Below are 21,834 nucleotides of genomic sequence, written 5' to 3'. Positions count from 1 at the left end.
CTTCAAGGCTGTTTTATAGCGTTAATATCATATCATACTATTTTAATCACACAAGTCACAGTACTGTCATACCAGGCCATGCAATTGCAACTCCAAGTCAAGGTTCAAATAATAAACGAAAAAAGACAGGGCGAGATATACTAAAATTACTTTATTACAGCTGATTTCTGTTCAATATCCCTCTGCCAACACAATGGTAAATATGATACAAACAAAATAGTAAATTTGATCCTATTTTTATTCTGTTTTATGAATCTTTTTACACTTTTTTTTTTGTCATTTACCATCTCTTCTGTAGTATATTCATAATCTCTCTGACATTCAACAACAAGTTCCAACAGCTATACAGTTTAATACAGGTTATGAGTTGTAGTGGTAATGTGCCAAAGAAGAATACTGATGTCTTCCAAGAAACTGCAATCTCTCTCCATACTTTGCCTGCCACCACGTCTTCCCTACAAGCCTTTTTTTCTTTACTTTGGCCACTAGACCAGAACCAACTTGTTTTTTGTGTTTCATACATTTCATGCCATCCACCTGATAGGTTACAACAACAGAGTTGAGACAATGCAGTGGTATTTGGGCTTGGCAACTCAGGTATGGCACAGTGTTATTGACCATAGAGAGGATCGCCATTTAAAATTTGCCCATTCTCGTTCAGTATCCCGTATGCTTTCAGTCAGTAGGACAAATGTTGACATCAAAGTTAACAAAACAAAACAAAACAAATAAAAATAAAATAAAATCCAGGTTGGTGGAAAGGTTTTATGACTCACAATGATTGACAATATCCAGACTCCCTCACACACACACACACACACACACACACACACACTCGCTCACACACACACATACACACAACATAAAGGTGAACAAACATTGTGCATACAAACTCAAGGTTGGCATTTGTGTGCGGTTCGATTGGCCTAACATTCAAACTCTGGGCCTTGGCTTTTGATTAAGGTAATATTACGATCATGATAAATACATCCCCCTTCTTATTTACCAAATATCAATAAACCAGAAAAGAAATGATGAATATAACCCCAAGTGGCTGGAACTAGCCACTTGACATTAAACAATGTTTTAAAGAGTTGTGGGACCCACCCATATGGAAATTGATAGAATGCATACTTTTACTAGGTAGGATACAAACACGTGGAAAATCAAAATCCCACCTATCCAAGATAAAGAGCCCAGCATGTTTGCATCCTCCAACGTGATAGACATATATCACAGTATGATATTTCAGAAAACAAAGAGTGGAATTGGTCAAACGTGAGCAGTTGGGGAGAACAAACTGCATTGATGACGCTTGGAGATGGCTGGCTGACTATCATAAGTGGCATTTAAAAGGGAGATGACAAGCAAAATACATGTAAGTGAGGAATTCTGTGTGCACAAAAAAAACAAGAATTTCTTTAGATGAGCTATGTCCAGACAACTCAACACCAAATTAATCTTTGAGAGCGAAAGGTTTGCTCTCTCTCTCTCTCCGATAGTTAAATAAAAGTTAGTTTTAGAAATTATTTTCTTAAAATGTGAGTTTAGTCTTTAAATGTTTTCTTTAATAAAATATACACATATGAACATTTAACTCCAGCGTTGTGATACAGGGGGAGCATACATCCTTTAAATCTCTGGATTGTTATCCTCTAAGGCCTTTTCAACAAAGTGTTTATTAATTGTCTGTTTGGAAATGGAAAGTCTGACTTGAAGAGGGAGGCTGTTAGAAGAGCACCAACTTCTCCCACCATTTATCAACTAAAACTAAAGAGAAGGGAGTAAACAGAAACAGGTTTTATAAGAGGAGCTGCAAGAGCTATCAAATTAATATCTAAGTGCTTTTTCCACATATGTTGTAATTGGCCATTTTCACAGAGTGTGTGCTGACTTAATTTTACATGTATATGCTACAATGTCATCATGAAAGCATGTGCTTGATTCAATCACCCTTGTTCTTGGGTTCTGATTAAATGGTGAAACATTACAAGATGGCACCTGTTAAATGTTTGGTGTTTCTTAACTAGGCCCCAACATTTCTTAACAGTGTTATAGTTTTCTTAGTAGTGCCAAGCCTGCTGTCATGGTCATGACAATTAACTTAAGCTATCTGCCTGCACACAATGGACTCTATTTAGTAAACTCAGTTCAGTTTGTTTTATGGAAACTGTAGCCAAAACATGTCCAATTTTTTTGCTGCATCCTCACATCCTCTATTGAATCGATTTTAACATAAACACACAGTGGAGATAACGAACAGCTAAGGTTTTAAAAACAGAATACAAGCTTCAGAAAAAGGGGGAAATGCTTTCACTCACATACTTTATGTTGGTGTACAGTTGATATTGTCTGTACTTGCAAAAATTTTCACCTAAAAAAAAAGAAGAACGATCACAGCACAGGTTAGCTCGACTCCTCAACTTAACTAAAAACGTACCGACAAAACACTCCATCCACTGGGTGCTTTGCCAAAAGAAGTCGAATATCAAGTTTACACTTTTTTTGCTGTATAAAGTGCTTTGCAAAAGGCAGCAGTTTTAAAAAGGCACTAATAAAAAAAAATCAACAGATCAATACTAGGATTGTATTTGAAGGCAAATGAGTCTCCTTTATCTCACAATTCCTCTTGTGAATGTGTACATTCTTTGTAACGCATGGGGTTTCGAAGTCCACCCCGAAGAGTACCACCGCTCTAAAGACCTAAAAATAGAATCACTGATAAACACAAGTAATCTTCTATTTCTCACCATTTATAAGACTTAAACCAACTTTACTGCATACACAGTGAATATAATAATGTGAGGAAAAGTATTTGGGAACTCTGGAACTAAAACCACAGGTTGTTAAAATAGACTGAACTAAACAGACTGGCACCGGCTATAAAACAGATGATGAAATTTAAAATAAACATCCAAGACTGATTTCTATTCTATAAGGTTAAAAGGCACTGTAGTAGTGTTGTAGCATAAGCCTGAAACTGTTAAGATTTGTTTATTTGGCTTGGAATTTTGGCCAATGACTAGGGGAAAATCAGGTAAAATAAAACTTGTGGAAGGAGGCATGTACTGTATCACAATGACCATTACAGCAGGCTGGTATCACAACAGCAAAACATCTGTAGTTAGGTCTGCTGCATTCTTAACCACCGTCAGATAATCGACCAGTGTACAACTGAAGAGGGGGTGCTCAATAAAATCAGTTTACTGTGATTGTTTGATACCACATTTCTAAGGATAAAGTCAACACATGTCAAAAGGCTTTTAAACAGTGTTTCATGTGCAAAATGAGAGCAATGGCTGATATAGCACGAAACATACATTTCTTTAAATTCCTTAGGAGAGAGCTGTAAATAAAAAACAAATGGGAGTTTTATGTGTTGACACTCTGCTTATGTAACATAAATCTTTAGGATCTGTATGTGTGCCGATAAACTGCCGTGAGGACGGGCTGTCTCTCATCCAGCCCTTTTGACCTGAGCAACATTTGTTTCATCACACATCCAAGTCTGTACACGCACGGAGCGGGGGGGGCAACGAGTCGCAGAGAGAGAAAGAGACAGAGCGGCAGAGATCATCAGCCCATGCTCCAGCCTGCTGTGTTTGTTGGATTCTACATTCTCCCCGCTCAAACTCTGGCTCCAAGGCTGACATAGGGGAGGGGAGGATCTATGTGAAGGAGAGGTGGGACCCGTTAGATATTTGAGAGGTGACACTGGTACTCCTGCTCATGCCCTGGTCGCCGTGCCCTCCTGTGGGTGTCCTCCCCATTGCCTGTGGGCTGTTCTGTACACCTCCACTGTTGCGGGAGACCAGGCCTGCAGGAGAGTGGCCCCAGGGTGACGCGCCTCCCTGCCCCCAGCCCTGCTGCATAGAGGCCCCTCCCGGACTGGAGTGATAGTGGTGATGGCTGCCGTGGTGGCTTGACCCTGCGCCCGAACTGACACTGCCCCAGTGTGGCCCCGGAGAGCTCCCGGGCGGGTGCTGTTGCTGATGGTGACTCCAGTTTCCTGAAGCACCGGGGAAGCTGCTGCTGAGCCCCTCTGGGGAGATGTTTGATAGCACCATGTTGCTGAAGCCCAGGCGCATGCTCTCAGAGTCGAAGGCCTCCACTTCTCGGGCCTGACGTTCCAGCAGGCTCCTGATTCGCTCCAAGCGTTCATTCTGCAAGGACATCATCTCCTCCTCAATCTACAGAAAAATAAAATACATATTAGTAAATAACAAAGTTAATTTAAGTGCTTCACAGTAAGCAGATCTGTGTTCTACTGGAAACCAGACATTGACGGTTCATGTTTACAACGCAAAGGCACAAAAATCGATTTTTGGAATTAAAAGGCCCTTTTATTCTTTATTCTAGTGTAGACATTAGCTAATATCACACAGAAGTGCAGTTTTCAATATTGTTTCCTAAATGGACTAGAGCCTAAACTTACATCCACTATACATCTGTTAACTGAATTGCTGGGGAAAAAGTGCTTCATTCAGTTACTTTTAAATAGGCCCTGCACACCCATGTTACATATCCACAGGTGTTTTCACTTATTTTACATATTTAACTTCTCCAGGACTGAGAGAATGTGTACAGACTGTCCCTGGTTAATTTTGTTGCACTTGTTAGGACTGGGCAAATCACAACTATATATAATGTTTATATTTTCTTTTAATCTGATAACCTCACGTAAATCCCCACGCAGCTTTTCCCACCTTCGACCAAAGCAGGGCTAACAAAAGCAGAATAACTCCAGACCTGTGCCAGTGTGCAGAGCTTTTTAAAATTGAAAAGTACTTCTCTTATCTTGTCAATAATTAGGGGTTCAACCAAAGTAAACCTCCACAAGGGGATCATTTCTGTTCCAAACCTTCTGTTCCAGCAGGGCCCTTCGGATGGAAACCCTCTGCTCCAGGTCCTTCCTCTCGCGCTCGTGCTGGGCATCTGTCTGCATCTTGATCTTGCTCTGGTAAGCGTTGAGAAGCTCCAGCTCCTGCTGTAGCTGCATTCGTAGGGCTTGGCACTGAGCCTCCTGAGTCTCATCCAGTCGTAGCTAAAAACAGAGACAAGATCAGGATCTAGTGACTGAAATACCTTAATAACCACTACTGATTCAGACACATCCTCTTAAAAAGGTGGCAAAATGTCAAGTTAAAGATTCTACATGTCTGCTGTTTTTCCAGACTCACCGCCTGAGTGGAAAGCATCTCATTGATGGAGTGGTCATACTGCTCTGCCAAGATGGCAAGTTTGCGGTGCTGCTCCTGCTTGAGCCGTTTAAGGACAGCCTTGTGCTCTGACTTTGGTGTGGTCTCCAACAGATGGTTCCTCAGTGCTTTGTACTGCCTGGTCTGGATCTTACATGTGTCCTGGAACTGCTTCTTGATCTGTAGCTCTTTGGACTAGGTTTGAAGATACAATTGTTAAAAGTCGTCATTACCAATATTCTAGCAGGCATTAAACAAACGTATAACTCTGATGCAGTCGTATTGATCTTAATCCTATGGTTCCATGTTTCAATACATCTAAGCTTAAAGTGGCTACGAGGAACTTTCAGTTATTGTTGATTCTAGCTGCACCTTTGGACATAAGTGGTGGTGTTTTACAAGACACCAGCACGTTACACTGGTGTATGCATTAGTCTAGGAAGCGAGTGAAAGACAGAGAGACCGCAGGATGCATCGCCAAGAGGTATTTAAATGTGACTACGAATGATTAATAATAGTCATATAAAGGTGAGAACACACCGGGCGCGTTGGGTGTGGTGGGCGCGTTGAAAAATCCTATTTTTGCATAGGGAACCATTGGTTGGGGCGCGAGGATCCGTTGGCCGCGGCAAAGCGTTGCTTTGGGCACTTTGGGCGCGTTGCCAAAGCGTCACCGCGCCGGCAAAGCGTCAAAAAGCGTCACCGCGCCGGCAAAGCGTCAAAAAAAAGATGAAAATATTGAACTTTCAACGCTCCGGCGCGTGACGTTTAGCCGCGTTGGCCAATCAGCGGTGAGCTTGACCCTACGTCACTGGCAGAGAGCCGGAGGACAGAAAAATCTGAGACAAAATGGAGGCGCAAATAATCACCGCTGTGTGTGCGAGACCGTGACAACACAGAGGCAAACACCGAGTAGGAAATGTATTTACGGCTGGCTGCCTGGTGCTGTATGAAGCCGCTCGGGGTTACAAGACGTGGGGAAAGTGAACCAGGAGCAAATAATCACCGCTGTGTGTGCGAGACTGTATAAACACCGTGGAGGAAATGCGGCTGGCTGGTGATATGAAGCCGCTCGGGTGGGGAAAGTGAGCCAGGAGAATGGGCTTCCTGGTTAATTCAGTGAATATGTGTGGCTGTGCTTAAGCCGATAAACCAAGTTAGCACCGGTCGGATAGCGTTAGCTAACTCACCCGGCTGTGTGCGGCCACCACCTCCATATAATGAACCCAAACATAACGGCTAAATCCGGGGAACTTTCACAACGAGTACAGCGAAGCACCGGTGTTTATGCCTGCCCTATAGGCTATCTACGCCAGCCACGGTCCCGTCACAGCCAGGTAATGTAGGCTACTTGCCTTTATTTTCTACTGTCCTGTGCACAATGCTGCTGTAAATGTGTTTGGTATGGTGCTGCCTTGCTGTTTGTGTTCATTTCCGAGTGGCGTGAATCTGCAATGCTGTTTTAAGGCTATTCGTTCCGTTCACTTGCTGTTTATTTGTTTTTTGGCACAATTGTTGGCCGTGTAGAAGTTGTTTTTGTGTGGACATGAACGCTGTTGTGTCGGGTCGGATCTGATCGCAGCCATGGTTGATTAGGGGAATAAATATATCGGGGGAGACTAGCTGCGTAGCTCCGTTCCTCGGACTCCCACAAAAGATAGAGCGCAGCGATGGTGATTATCTCAGCCATGGTTGATCAGCAATAGAAAAAGCAGGGGAAAATAAGTTTCGGGCGGGCTCATCTACGTAGGCCATGACGTAGGCGCGTTGCTTTTGGGCGCGTTGGACCATTTTTTGACACAAAATGACCACGCGCCAGATCGGGCGCGTTGGTCGCTTTGGCCCAAAGCGCCAACGCGCCCGGTGTGTTCTCAGCTTAACAATGTTGAAGCAAAGTCAAGATTGATTTAGTACCATTCTGTTAAAACAGGATGTTCTGGTGGTATGCCTGCCACAAAACGTTTTGTTTGATTAGGTGGGAGATCGTACCCAAGCAAAAGCATTAATAATATATATATATAAAATAGCGTTCTTTTCACTGGTGGTCTCCTACACTTTTACAGATAATTTATGATCAGATGAAAAATGACAGTTTCACAAACGTCTAAAATTTCCTTGTAGAAAGTTTAATTAGGATTAAGAATATGTCTTCCTGATTAATAGTGATGTGCATTTTAGGCAAATCCTACCAGAAACCTGGACTGAACTACTGAACTTGCAATGTTTCTACATGAGCTGAGTTGTCACCTTTAGGCTCTTGGGTTGCTGGCGAACCTCCATAACGTGTTTGCGTCTCAGTTCCCTCTCCCTCCTCTTGTTGTACTCCTGCTGGTTGGTGAGCTCCGTCTGGTGCTGCAGCCGCGTCAGCTCGGCCCTGGTCTTTTGGATGATGTTGAGCTGGCGGAACTCCAGCTCCTGCATGGACTCGTGGTGCCGCAGAAGCATGGCGTGTTCCAAGTCCTTCTGGGTCTGACGTTTGTTTAGCTCCTGATTATGTGCACACACGGTGAGATAGACAACAGAGACAGAGAAAAGAGTTTGTCACATTCCAAAGATCAGCTCAACTCAATTTGTTTTTGTCAATTAAAAAGCGAAAGTCAGCAATTATGGAAAATGCTTGTTGTCATAATCACTTTGTCAAAATCAGTAAAAATCTCCTAATGCCACTACCTTTCCTTACTGTGTGTGCTCTGAAAGAAAACCTGGTGTTAACACACAGCCTAGGCTATGTAACTGGTAAGTAAACAAAGGGTATGTAAACACCTTAAGTAGCATTATGCCCGTTTACAGAGACTACGCTGTGTATTAACACTAGTAGCTAGCGGATCATGAGGAAATATACATTGATTTGGACAAAAAGTGATTTAGATAGCAAGCTTTCTCCAGAATCGCAGACTCCACCTATAATGGATATCTTTTTTTATCCCATTTCTGCAATACAATGTAGGAAAAAAAGAGTGCTGACCTCACGCACTAAGTCCTGTTCGATATTGTGGCGAGCGATCAGGATCCTCCGTTTGAACCTGCGGCACTCCAGCTCCAGGTACTGCCTCTGTCTGCGCTGTAAGTTGGCCTCTTCCTCTGCTTGGAAGTGTTGGAAGTTCTCCTTCTGCTTGGACAACCACTCCTGCTTTTCCTTCTTGGGTGTCGACTGGTTTTCATTCAACTCCTACAACGGAAGAAAGATTCCAGGTCATTAGCAGAACAGACTTTATAGTGCTGCAAAAGTGAGTAAACCGTAAAGCACATCTCCCTACCTCTTTGAGTTGTTCCTTGCGAAGTTTGTACTCCCGTTTCTGGGATTCTAGGAAGCTGTTGAGCTCTTTCTTCTGCTGACTCTGAATATGTTGTTGGAACTTCTTCTCATCATTGTTAAACATTTTTGCCTGATGAAGAAATACACATCATATTCAGATTTTTTTCAAGGTAAAAAAAAACCAACAGCCATTGTTTTGTGAATCTTAACAGAACACATAAATGAATGGAAAGTGTACATCTTTCTCCATGGAAGCCTGGTGCTTCTTGACCAGTTTCTCCATCTCCTGGGCGAAGCTATTCCTCTGGTTCTCCAGCTCCTTGTCCAGGCGCAGTCTGTGCTCGTCCATCTCAGCCTTCAGCTTGTTCTCCAGAGCCATCAGCTGTTTCTGGTGCTGCCGCCTCATGCGCTTGTAGCCCAGTATCTGCTCCCTCAACTCCGAATCGTGCTCGTGCTCCTTCATCTGGCGAGTGAGCTGGCAAGTACACAAAAACACAGGTTCTCGTTATATGTTGTGGGTGGAAAGAAGGTTTGGAGAGAAAGATAAACATGTGTGAAGCTACCATATGTGTCACGTGAAAGGGAGGTTTTCAAGGAAACGTGGGTAAAATGGCCAATTTCTTTGAAGGGTATATCCAAGAGCATAAATGTTCCAAGCTGGATCTCAGCTCTGCTTCTTATAAGATAAAAAGGCTACTTCCTAGGCTTGAAGCAAAAGCATCCAATGGTCACAAGCACAATGTCAAAGGAATTTTGCCTTTAAAAAAAACCCCACTGATGTAGATTATTTCCAGCAGTTACACAAGCAGCTAATTTAAGTCATTTTCTTATTGGACCCCTACAAAGGCAAATACTGTGTTATTACCACGGAGGCTGTGCGTATGGTAGCAAAGTGTTCCCGGTTCCGTTTGGGACGTGGGGCTTGTGCAGGAACAGACTGTGGCTCAGTTGGCCGGGTGTGAGGTTCTGACGCTTCATTGTACGCCTGTTCCTCCTGAAGGGTAAACAACACCACATGTTTACAGCGATACAAGATACTGGAGAGCCATCAGCAGCAATCACATTCATGTCTCATGTTGTATTCAAAATGGAACATGAACCTCTTACCGGTTTGAGGTGTATCACAGAGCTGTTGGACATGACTGTGTGGTCCCCCTCTATGTCCACCTCACTTTTGTCATCGCCCGCGTCTGTAAGACTGTTGACAGAGCTGCTCTGGGAACTGGCACTGATAGACATGCTGGGTATGGATTGGTTGCTCCCCACGCTGTTCACTGTACCCGTCCTACCCACACTGTGTTCGGGCTCCTAAAAACAACAAATGGCAAAGATTAAGTGTGTTCTCCAATTTACATAGGACGACACAATATTATAAAGTACAACCTCGCTCAAGCAGAGATGCGAGAAATGGTTTTAATAGAGTCAAGCATGCTAGCAGCAGCTAAAAACGGTCACATGACGCACCTCATCTTCGTCTTGTGCCTCCGATGTCGGGCCATTGTGGGCTTCGTGAAACAAGATCTTCTTCATTTTGCGATACTGCAGATTGTCCAGCTCCCGCACTGCATCCTTAGTCCGAATGATCAGGTCCATTACAACTGACTCTGGTCGCTCTCTTTGGACAAATGCATGCTGTAGGAAAAGACCTCTTGCATCAAAAATGGTGGCTTCTAATGCGGTTATTTGGATTAACGTTAAAAAGCATAAAATAAGTCTGACAATTTTTTATTCTTACTTTTAAGAGCTCCTCAGAGTTCGGCCTATCCTGGGGAAATTTCTGAAGACAAGAATCTACAAAGTTTCGGAAATAATCGGTCCTAAAATTGAGAGATGAAATGTGGAAAAAGGAGAGATTTAAAATTATTTTATGGACTCTGTTTTTTTAACACAGCACACCACAGCTCCTACAAATTGTATTCCCAACTCACCATTCACTAGACTGCAGCATGGGGCTCTCATTCTGTGCTATATGGTATAAGGCACTCATTGCATTCATGTTGAACAGTGGAGGCTTCCTCTCAGCTGCAAACCAAAGCAGTGGGTTACGTCAAGGAGTCAGATGTTGCAAAGAAAAAATGTAATTATGGAGAGGAAGAAAGAACAACATTATTCAGTTATTGACTAAGTGTGCTAGAATGATGCTGGCTATGAGAGGTTTTTAAAAGTGTAAAAAGAGATGGATGTGGATGCAAGCACCAGTGAACCTACCTAATTCAATGCAGGTTATTCCCAAAGACCAGATATCCACTTTTCCATCATACTGACCCTCGTCCATAGCTAAAATTACTTCTGGGGCCATCCTGAGGATACAAACACATTGAGCACAATAAAAAAGACTTTATAGTAAAACGAAGGAAACATGTGCCAACTGAGAAGATCCTTCAATATAAATGGTTGTGTTGCTTACCAATATGGAGTCCCAACAAAGGAGTTGGCAGGACAGGCAATGGAAGCAGAACCAAAATCTGCTAGTTTTACCTGCCCTGGCTCGGTCAGCAAAATGTTTCCGGCCTTGATATCTCTGTCAAACACAGGAGAGGGGATGATCACGACTCAACACAAAAGCCCAGGACGCACGAGAGCAGAAGCACTTGGTGACAGGCATTAACCCAGACACTTAAAACACTCACCTGTGAATCATCTTGTGGGAATGAAGATAGGCCAGCCCTGATAGAGCACCATGGGTAATTGCAGCTATTTCAACTTCTTGCAGAGGTTTCTTGTGAACTGGAGGGGATAAAGTCACAGAAAGCCGATTGGAAATAAAATTTAAAAAAATTTAAAAGTGACATGGATAAACTTGTAAAAGGGAGACTTTCTTCTACGGGTGCAATCATGAAACAATCAAGTTTTCTCAACTCACCTTCTAACAAATCTGAAGCAGAGCCTAGACAATACTCCATTACCAGCTGCAATGAAATCGAGTGTTTTGAGTGAGTTTTTACAACATTTTAAATGATTCAGTGTCATCATCATCGTCATCTTGTTAAGGCTTACCCACGCCGTGTGCTCGCGCAGGTAACATCCTTTGTATTCTATGCTATTTGGGTGTTGTATTCTCTGCAGGAATTTCACTTCCTTGATTATGTCTTGCCATTTCTGTGAAGATGTTAAAGAAGAAACATTTAGAAAAAATAGATACTATACCAACAAACAAAACAACAATCAGGATTAAACTTGGTAACCATAGCATACAAGTGCAGGTATTATACCTCAGTGGACTGCTTTCCACTGTAAGACATCTTCTTGATGGCCACCACCTCATTTGTCCGCACGTCCTGTGCCTGAAAGATTAAGCGCATATTAATGCAATGGCAATCTTTTTGTTTCTTTTTTTAAAGTTTTTTTTGGGGGTAAGCTAACATGTATTGATAGTGAGACAAAATGACATCATTACAATTGCTAAATTTCACAATAAGTTACATAATTCAAGTCACATAGTGCTACAGCAGAAGAGTATGCTTTAATGTGTTTACATTAGGGGTGTGAACGTTTACAAAAATGCCTAACCGTGTACACGACAAATTTTTTTTCGTGTACACGGTTAACCGTGACGTCATTGTCCTCGTGCCCCCGCCGTCTTGTAGGCGCGCGCGCACACACACACACGCGTTCGTTCGCCTGTAAACACACAATTGACATGAACTACGCTCGTTTACACACCTCTTATAATAGGTCCATGGCGCGCGCGCGCACACACACACACACACACACACACACACACACACACACACACACACACACACACACACACACACACACACACACACACACACACACACACACACACACACACACACACACACACACACACACACACACACACACACACACACACACACACACACACACACTCGCCGTCATAATCGCGCTTCATTCATTTCCTGATTATCGCTTTCTACATGTCCACGTTAAATGCATGTTGAACAGGTGTTATAAAGTTCGGGCTACTTACGAGCGTAGTTCACGTCAACCGGGTAACTTTAATCTTTAGGTTATCTTTCATCACTCTTCCGTGGCTGTGAGTCGAGCACCAGCACGGCGACTCCCCGTGTGTGTGTGTGCGCCGATACACACACTCACTCACACACACTCGCCGAGGGACAGACAGATTCTCGGCAGACTAGCTTTTATCCTCAGGGTTCAACATAACTTTTTTTTCCTACTGGCCCGCCGGGCCAGTGGATCCGAGTTTTACTGGCCCCTTGTATATTTTCACTGGCCCTGCACACACTTTTTTTTTCTTCATAATTTAGTGTCAATAATTATAATACCTGTATTAGAAAAATAAAGAAAGATAACCAGATCTAAAGGGAATATAACAGTATAGATATTCCCTTTAGATTTGGTTATTTTTCTTTTAGTTAATTATATGAAATGTTGATATTGCTCATACACATAATATAAAACCAGGCAAACATATTGAATTAGAAGCCTACAACTGAAAGTATGTTGAAAGAGTCGGCCAGTATTTTAAAGTCCAGTAGTTTGAAGGTTGTTTTTATTCTTGAATTTGGGCAGTTTAATGAATAGTTCACCTGCAGAAGTCATGTTCAAACATAAAAAATAAATAAGAGATGAAGGTCTGATCATTCTTTGTGGTGTGGTAGGCTGTTTTTATTACTTTCTCTATATGCATTAGGGATGTGAATGTGTCGACCGAATGACCGGTTTTCCACTTTCGCTCAAGTTGACTTTAAAAATAGAATAGAAATCCGAAAATCAGTGGGTTATGCCGTTTTTTTAATGGGAGATTTCACCGTGTATGTGAGTTCACGTCTGGTCGTGAGCGCGCTGCAGCAGTGTCACTTCTCCATGAAGTGTCAGCTTCACATAAGAGTCCGGTGTGGGACCATTTTTTCAAACTATTGATAAAAAACAATGCAGTGCAAAATATGCAGCATAAGTTAAACGCTCGTCTAAGACTATGACGTTAAATCACCTTAGAAACACACAATGCCTTCGTCCGATCACAGCAGCGTTTCACCGTGTGATCTCGCCAGCGAGTGAGCCGCCGCGCAGATGAACTGTGGTTTGTGGCTAAAATAATAACCGGGGATATTCTCCCCGTTAGCGATTTCAATGGGAAAGACTTCCGCGATCTGATTGAATGTCTCGAGCCTGAAAACACAGTGCCAAACTGCGCGACTATAGGAACTGTACAGTGAGCGGAGTCCCTCCGTTCGTTTCTGTCTACAACCGACACAATCACCGGAGACGCATTCACAGCGTTTAAATAACGCCTCTCATTTGTATTACCATTGGGGCTTGGATGCAAATATTGTAACATTACGGCGGCAGATAAAGGAAAAGCGCAGTTATCATTTTCTGCGCCTCAACCTCTGCTGTGGGAAGAAAGAAAGGGGGCAAAGCAAGTCGATTGATTTGTCGACTCGCAGGTGGACGGTAGGCAGCTCTGCCAACGGTGCCTGTCAAAACGCCCACGCATCGGTTGTCCACTGGCCTTTCATTAAAAAATATATTTTATATTAGGTTTATTATATTGAGTCTTAAATAAACACTGCTTTCATTACGACTCAGAACGCGCATTTCAATGAACCATGATGTAGTCTACAAAAAGATACTGAACTGTGATTGGCCAGTCACTGGCCCGGGCGGGACAGTGACTGGCCAATCAACTTGCCCTGCATATGATTTTACTGGCCCCGGGCCATCGGGCTATACGTTATGTCGAACCCTGATCCTCCCCAATTAGTTTATTAGTGATGTAAAATCAATAAACGCGTGTCTCCAGAACATATTTAAAAACTTTGAAATTTGAAAAAAAAAAAAAACGGTTTTCGTTTATTGATTTTTCCTAAACGGTTATGATTTACTAAACGGTTACACGTGTACACGTGCACACCCCTAGTTTACATTACACCGAACAAATACTCACAAAATATACAGCACCGAAACTGCCATGTCCAATCTCCCGCAGATCTGAGAAGAGTTTCTCTGGATCCTCCTTGTAGAAGAGCTCGGCCACGTCGGGGTCCTTCAGGCTCCCCGCCCGACTGCTGTTGGGCATAATGGGGAGCGGGGGGGCGATGCCGCTGCCGCCAGCAACTATCTGGGTCTGCGACAGCGACGTGAAAGCCCCCACCAATGGCTCATCTGCAGGACAGCGGTCTCATATGTGTTCACAGCTAAAAGTACAAGAAGAAAAAATAAAGAATGAGGAAAAATACAAAAGCAGCAGGACGGTGGTATATTGTAATTTATTCATGTGTCCTCCATTTAAATGGCAGGGCTTCATAATTTACACCGAATGGACAGCCGAGTAGGAGACTATGCTCCAAAAGTGGATGAAGAAGTTAAATGGGATGTTTTGGGGTTCGACATATTCTCCACCTTATTAATAGTCCCTTCCTTTACACTGGCAAAGGTACGCTGTCAGTCTAAAAAAGAAATTGCAGAATGACCCCATGTGCCATAGCAAAGCCCATCAACTTGACAGAGACAAGGTTACGCAAAACATGAACGCAACCATGATGTCAGGTGCAAATATGGCGAATGGCCGGTCGAACATTTTGAGTAAGCAAGAAGTATGACTCCTGTTTCCATAGTAACAGCAACTACAGTAAGGAAATCAGTGGGCTGTGTCCTGACAACCTCCCCTCACACCTTTAGCGACTGGTATGTAGACAGAAAGATATGAGGTGGTTATAAAGAACACCATCTCGGAGCTGACAATCTCCAGTTTGAACAAAGAAAGCAAGGTGACAACACGCCGCTTCCCTGCTAGAACGATGGCTGAACCGAAACAAAGCATTCCAGGGATAGGACTACTTGTTAAACCTGTAAGCACTCGGTAAACACACGTTGTCAAACATACCTAACATTTTCCATTAAGAGCTTAGTACAATGTATTAAAGGGTTACTTAATCACAATTAAAAAACACCTTTTCCCAATTATCTAGATTTGTTTCGAGCCATGTGGCTAGTTTTGCTTTTTGCCATAGTTTGGAGATATCCTCCACAGACTCAGCATAACAATACAATCTAGATAAATGAGTTGTTTGTTTGGCTTTCCATGTTGAAAAATGAAATTTGAAAAACTCATAAAGCAGCATGCCTTCCACAATTGATGTCCTCCTGGGTAGTCTTGGATAATCCATCAGCCCTCATTGGAAACAGTTGTGAAACATGTTCTTGTAAGTGTAGAAAAATACTGTAAACATCCACAGCAGGGCGTGTGGATAAACCTTATCTCAAAAGCTCACCGTGTAAAAACCAAAACTATCTGCATGACAACAAGGAACCACCACATGAGGACTTTTTTTTTTCTTCTTTTCTTTTGTTGTGATTATTTACTTAAGGTGATCTCAACCTTTAAAGTTAACAGAAATGGATAGAATATAACATAAGGCCTCATCAACCACTGTCAGGCTTAAACGTCTAACTATATGCTGCCTATTACATACTTTGTCATACTGCTGTAGTACACATGTAGACTGTAAAAGATCACTGAGGGAAGTTTACTGAGTCTATGCGGCTCAGATGATCAGCTGCAAACAGATGCGGAGCTGACGCTAGAGTCACAAGACTTCTTTCCCAGCCCAAGAGACACAGCCCCCGGTTCAAGCAGACATCTTTTGTCTCACAACAACACTGAACGACTCACTATTCCACACAGATGCAGCCCCGGCCCTGAAATAAAGCCTCATTACCATGTGGGAATGACTGTGCCTCTTTTATTGCCATTGTTCTTCAACTACATTGTCGCCCATGAATGAGCCTTGTTGTCATATCTCATGATGGCATTTTTCAACCGTGGACAAGTGAGCAAAAAAAAGTGAGTGATGATAACTGATACCTTCATAAAACACCCTTGCGTTGCGACTAGCAAACACAGACACACACACTCACGCATGCACAAGAATGCAGCAGGACAGGACAACAAAAGCTGGAGGGCTGGAATTCCCAATGTATGTCCTCACTGCGCTGCATTTCTCAGCATTTCCTGTTCGCACAGCTATAGGGAGGTAGGAAGGGGCCCTGGTGAGCATTTTGACGAGTGATTATCTGTCTGCCTTGACTCAACAGCAATGGCATGCTTTCAGACATGCACGACTGCGACTACAGACACTGAAAGAAACTTCCTAAAGCTGTCATATCCCGGATCATTTGTCGTTAGAAAATGAACAAACTTCCATCACCTTCAAGAGATCAGCAGCCAATTTAAACTGATCAGTGAAGACAGTCATGTCCAAAAAACATACAATAAACAAATACTATAATCTCATCTGTTAGCCAAGGTTATGTACAAGCCTACATTATATTGTACATTCCTAAGTAAGATGGCGATTGGGCCTGATCAGTTTGTCTGTGGGGATAGGAAGACAAACACTTGTATTGTAAACATTTTAGAATTCCCTTACAGTAAACAGCACTGGTATGCTTTCAGAAAAGCACTGGAATTACAAACAGAGTGAAATACACTTTAAAATGCTTTCATTTTGTTGTTACAAAATGCAGCCGCCATCACTTTTAAGAAAACAGCAGTCAATTTAAACTGATCAGTGAGGTCAGTTCAGTAATTTCCTTTTGGCACTCAAATCCATGGCAGAAAAATAACACAGTCACACACCAAAACAACAAAGACTGTAATCTGTTAACCAAAATATAATTAGCCTATGTACAAGCCTACATTACCATATGTTAAGTGAGTAATTGGGCTTGATCAGAGCGTGTCTGTGGGTATAGGTCAAGACTTGTGAGTACAGTATTGTACAATTTCAGAGTTTGGTTTGCCTCACAGAAAACTCAAAACTATGATTTCTGGATAAACTAGTAGTAGCCCAGACTTGTATCCTAAGTTACCTGCGGCTAGGAAATAATACCTCACTAGTGTTGCAACACAAGTGGAATTAGAGAGAGAGAGAGCGAGCGAGCGAGAGAGAGAGAGCGAGCGAGCGAGAGCATTTAGCTGGGATTTTCTGAAAGTTGTCACTTTCCAATACAGCTGTCACACATATAAGTCAAAGTAACACAGTCTGAAATGTAAAGACACATCACAGCACCACTCTCAACCATTGGCTGTAACGTTAGCACACCAAACTTAACGTCAGCTAAGCTAAGTTACGTGTCATATGATCAAACAGTCAGAGCTATTTCAAAGGGTGTTTACAACCTGAAACAGTCGACATAATCACGAGAAATTGTGTGAAATTAAACCAACTTCAAGACTCCACTGGCAGAAAGTGCTAAAATAAAACGTAGCGAGCTAACTAAGCTGTGTGATGATTGCTGGGTTAGCCTAGCTAGCCTGTTAGCTGAAACTCACCCTCTCCTCCTGACAGCAGGCCAACACTGTGGAGACTGTCGTGTAATTCAAAACAGTTTGGGATTATAAAAGTATCCTCCCCGTTTCATTCCCCGGTAAGGGAATTTCGTGCGCTAAATCCTCGCGGCGAATCCTTACGCTGTCAACCGGAATGTCGTGAATTATTATAAGTTTAAAAAAAAAATCCCCACCCTCGAAGTAACTGGGGTGCCACAGAGTAGACGGATCCCACTCCCAGGAGCAGGCAGGTCCAAAGATGGCTGCCGAGCGCTCCGCCGCCGCCTCCCTTCGTGGAAATAACGTGTTTGGGGGGAGAATGTGAGGGAAGTTTAAACACACCCTCCACAAAAACAACCAGGAACAAACCGCGATAGTATCCGCAAAACAAAAAAGGGGGGATTTAAGCTAACACAGTGGCATGTTAACAACTTGGCTGTTAAACTGACTGTCCGTCTTCCCTCGACTCAGTGCAAACAGCAGTTCCACCCTGCCTGCTGCTGGAGCTGCAGTAAACTCTCCCTGACCCAAAAACATTCAGAGGCGGAGACATCATTAAAAAACACTCGGCCCTATAATAATATATCAGTTCATTAAATACTCAACTATTTTCAAAAGTTTTATTCTGTTATAGTGTTATTATCAAAAGTTTTAGATTTTTTTAAACTTAATCTAGTCTTATTTTTGCTTAATTTATCAAGTGTGTAATTATTAAGGCTATCTTATGTAGCCTAATTTTGTCCCTGTTTTCATTTTCATTTTATTTCTATTTTATTGTAAAGGATTCTGTGAATTTACTTTCTAGGTTGTTAAGCACTTTAAGCTGCCTTTCTTGCATGAAAGGGGCTGCTTTACAAATACAGTTTATTATTATTATTATTATTATTATTATTATTATTATTATTATTATTATTATTATTATTATTATTATTATTATTATTATTATTATTATTATTGTTGTTGTTGTAGTTGTTGTCGTCGTCGTCGTCATCATCATTCCCTACTATACGGAATGACACATAATATATTTGCTTACAGTTGAAACTGCTTAAATCAACTTTGATTGTTAGGGAGGACTAGTTTATTACTTATTGTGAAGTAGACTTTTCATAATTAGAGACCCACTGTGAGTCTATTAAATGTGGAATAAGAGTAAAGTTCAAAATCGTTTTAGTTCTCTCTCTTTTTCTACTGCTTCTGGCCTCAGTCTGCCAATTAAATTATCTTACGCATTTGTTATTTTTTATGTTCAAATGGAAATGGTCGCTTGACTAACAGAGACAATGTCATTGAATGCATAATTAATTCCCTGGGTATCATAAATATTAGTAGCAGATTATTTTTAACTTCTAAGAAGTTTAACAAAATCTTTAAGAAATGGTATCAGGTTCATTATGTGGTAAATTTTATGTAAGAGTGCCATTATTAGTGTTGATGGATGATGAGTTTCTCTGTCTTGAACATTGCTGTTTAAAATGTCAATAGAAATTCTTTCCTGCAAAGTGGAATTGATTTTGAGCTTTGGGGAGAACTAGCTGATTACTTATTGTGATGTGTTCACAGTTAAATCCCTACCATAGTGAGTCTGTTCAATTTGGTACAAGAGTTAAGGTTGTCCAAAATCGGTTTATGCTTCCCATATATCTTCTGGCCCAGGGGTGCCCACAAGTTTTCAGCTTGTGAGCTACTTTTATAATGACCAAGTCAAGAAGATCTACCTACTATAAAAATGCAAAACATATTAGGCCCTGGGGCTGAGAGGTTTCGTAGGCCCCCTGAGAGTCCGTCTTACAACACAAAACGTGTAATATTTCTTTTGATTAATAAACAAATGATTTTAAGGTAATACTCAGGGCCTTTTAGGGGGGTCCGGGGGCATGCCCCCCCGGAAGAAAAATGTAAAACTTTTAAAGTAAATGTATCAATCTGGTGCATTTTGAGAAGAATACTAAGGCTAAATCAGATGTGTCCTATGTGAGCTATTTAGTACTATTTTCTGGAATAATTTGGGGAGACAGAATTACCAAAAAGCAGAAAGAAAACATTTACAGGTTTAAAAAATCTCTCTGTGAAGTCTTTTTATTTTTTTTAAAATACAGTATACCTCAATATAGGCCCCTGCTCTTCGTAGCCACGAACAATGTAATTTAAAAAATATAAAAAATGTATGTCAATGTCAATATAGACAATGTCATTGAATGCATAATTAATTCCCTGGGTATCATAAATATTAGTAGCAGATTATTTTTAACTTCTAAGAAGTTTAACAAAATCTTTAAGAAATGGTATCAGGTTCATTATGTGGTAAATTTTATGTAAGAGTGCCATTATTAGTGTTGATGGATGATGAGTTTCTCTGTCTTGAACATTGCTGTTTAAAATGTCAATAGAAATTCTTTCCTGCAAAGTGGAATTGATTTTGAGCTTTGGGGAGAACTAGCTGATTACTTATTGTGATGTGTTCACAGTTAAATCCCTACCATAGTGAGTCTGTTCAATTTGGTACAAGAGTTAAGGTTGTCCAAAATCGGTTTATGCTTCCCATATATCTTCTGGCCCAGGGGTGCCCACAAGTTTTCAGCTTGTGAGCTACTTTTATAATGACCAAGTCAAGAAGATCTACCTACTATAAAAATGCAAAACATATTAGGCCCTGGGGCTGAGAGGTTTCGTAGGCCCCCTGAGAGTCCGTCTTACAACACAAAACGTGTAATATTTCTTTTGATTAATAAACAAATGATTTTAAGGTAATACTCAGGGCCTTTTAGGGGGGTCCGGGGGCATGCCCCCCCGGAAGAAAAATGTAAAACTTTTAAAGTAAATGTATCAATCTGGTGCATTTTGAGAAGAATACTAAGGCTAAATCAGATGTGTCCTATGTGAGCTATTTAGTACTATTTTCTGGAATAATTTGGGGAGACAGAATTACCAAAAAGCAGAAAGAAAACATTTACAGGTTTAAAAAATCTCTCTGTGAAGTCTTTTTATTTTTTTAAAAATACAGTATACCTCAATATAGGCCCCTGCTCTTCGTAGCCACGAACAATGTAATTTAAAAAATATAAAAAATTTACTGGTGCCAGATCTCTGTATGCCCCCCCCCTACCTACTAAGGTTTGGGGCCTATAATGAGCCAGTAAATTGTTTATTTTTTAAAATAAAGTTGTTCGGGGTCTTCAAAGATAGGAGCCTATTTTCTTAATTTTTTTATTTATTTAAGAATGCCTTCGCGATCTACCCACAATGCCGATGTGTATTTGGTCTACCCATTCATTGATCTTATTATGTCAGTTTTGTTTCTCATGAACTAATAAATTGTTTAAGCAGATGACGTTTTTTATGTTGGCAAAAAAAAATTACATTAGAGGATTAATGAAATCTTAACGATTGTGGACCAGATGTATGGTGGTAAACTTCAAGTCATACTGGCCATAAGTATAGTGTTGTTGATGGATGATGAACAAACATTGCCCTCATGTACAGTGGCGGACTCAGACTGTTTGAAGGGCAGGGCCGAAAAAATAAAAAGGGCACATTCTGGACAACACGGGCCCCACCAGCGCACAAAGTGGCTTTTCTAACTCGATGGTGTTTTGTTCCCCCAACGGAGCCCTAATGGCAGCGCTGCCTGGAAGGCCCTATCCCCTAACCTTAGCAAGCGCTGCCGTGAAGACCCCGTTCGGGAACTTGTTACATCTCCATGTAGCACTTACATGTGTCACTTTGTAGTTTGGTTTATTTGAAGCTATAGTACTTACATGATTCTTGTTCTGAGTTTGTACCTGGAAGTTGCTTTGGATAAAAGCGTCAGCTAAATCAAATCGATGTAGCTGTTTGTCATAGCGACGCCACATGAAAGCAACGCCCCTTTCGCATTCCCCGTTTGTCAGCTACCAAAGAGAGGAACGTCTGCACCTCATTAGCATTTCGGTTTGCCATATTCTTGCTCCAGGGGGCACATCATCATCATTTAGGCCTATTGTATGGAGTGGCAACCTAGGGCACTCAATCACTTTTGTTCACGTGTAAAGGGCAGCCAATAAGGCACTTTCTCTAATTTTTCCACCACCATAGAGGGTACTTTAACAACACTT

General features: G+C 41.7%; 1 protein-coding gene across 2 annotated transcripts; it reads right to left on the bottom strand.

The window, feature by feature from the left end:
• Positions 1-136: 136 nt before the first annotated feature.
• On the bottom strand, positions 137-18,217 carry taok1a (TAO kinase 1a). 2 transcript variants are annotated; one of them, XM_080053888.1, is made up of 20 exons: positions 17,744-18,217; positions 14,354-14,603; positions 11,667-11,738; positions 11,452-11,553; positions 11,318-11,363; positions 11,085-11,181; positions 10,862-10,975; positions 10,663-10,754; positions 10,383-10,476; positions 10,190-10,271; positions 9,919-10,086; positions 9,562-9,762; positions 9,320-9,448; positions 8,693-8,929; positions 8,456-8,584; positions 8,164-8,367; positions 7,446-7,685; positions 5,181-5,393; positions 4,862-5,044; positions 137-4,190 (listed from the first exon to the last, which is right to left on the bottom strand). In XM_080053888.1, exons 2-20 carry the CDS (start codon positions 14,483-14,485, stop codon positions 3,669-3,671), a joined length of 3,057 nt encoding a protein of 1,018 aa, XP_079910014.1. In that variant the 5' UTR covers positions 14,486-14,603; positions 17,744-18,217; the 3' UTR covers positions 137-3,668. The 2 variants fall into 2 exon arrangements, with proteins under 2 accessions (XP_079910014.1, XP_079910015.1); XM_080053889.1 differs by having other exon boundaries at positions 17,935-18,217.
• Between the last annotated feature and the right edge of the window lie 3,617 nt (positions 18,218-21,834).

This window comes from Ammodytes marinus (assembly GCF_949987685.1).
Source record: "Ammodytes marinus genome assembly, chromosome: 3".
In the NCBI taxonomy this organism is placed as follows: Eukaryota; Metazoa; Chordata; class Actinopteri; order Uranoscopiformes; family Ammodytidae; genus Ammodytes; species Ammodytes marinus.
The sequence above is the reverse complement of the archived record's forward strand: the minus strand, read 5'-3'. Positions and strand labels throughout refer to the sequence as shown.

Coding starts and splice junctions, on each gene's coding strand:
- taok1a (XM_080053888.1), bottom strand. CDS start 14,485: ATGCCCAACAGCAGTCGGGCGGGGAGCCTGAAGGACCCCGACGTGGCC. Junction 10,976..11,084: donor TCCCACAAGATGATTCACAG/GTGAGTGTTTTA, acceptor TGTGTTTGACAG/AGATATCAAGGCCGGAAACA. Junction 5,394..7,445: donor AGCAACCCAAGAGCCTAAAG/GTGACAACTCAG, acceptor CTTCAAACCTAG/TCCAAAGAGCTACAGATCAA.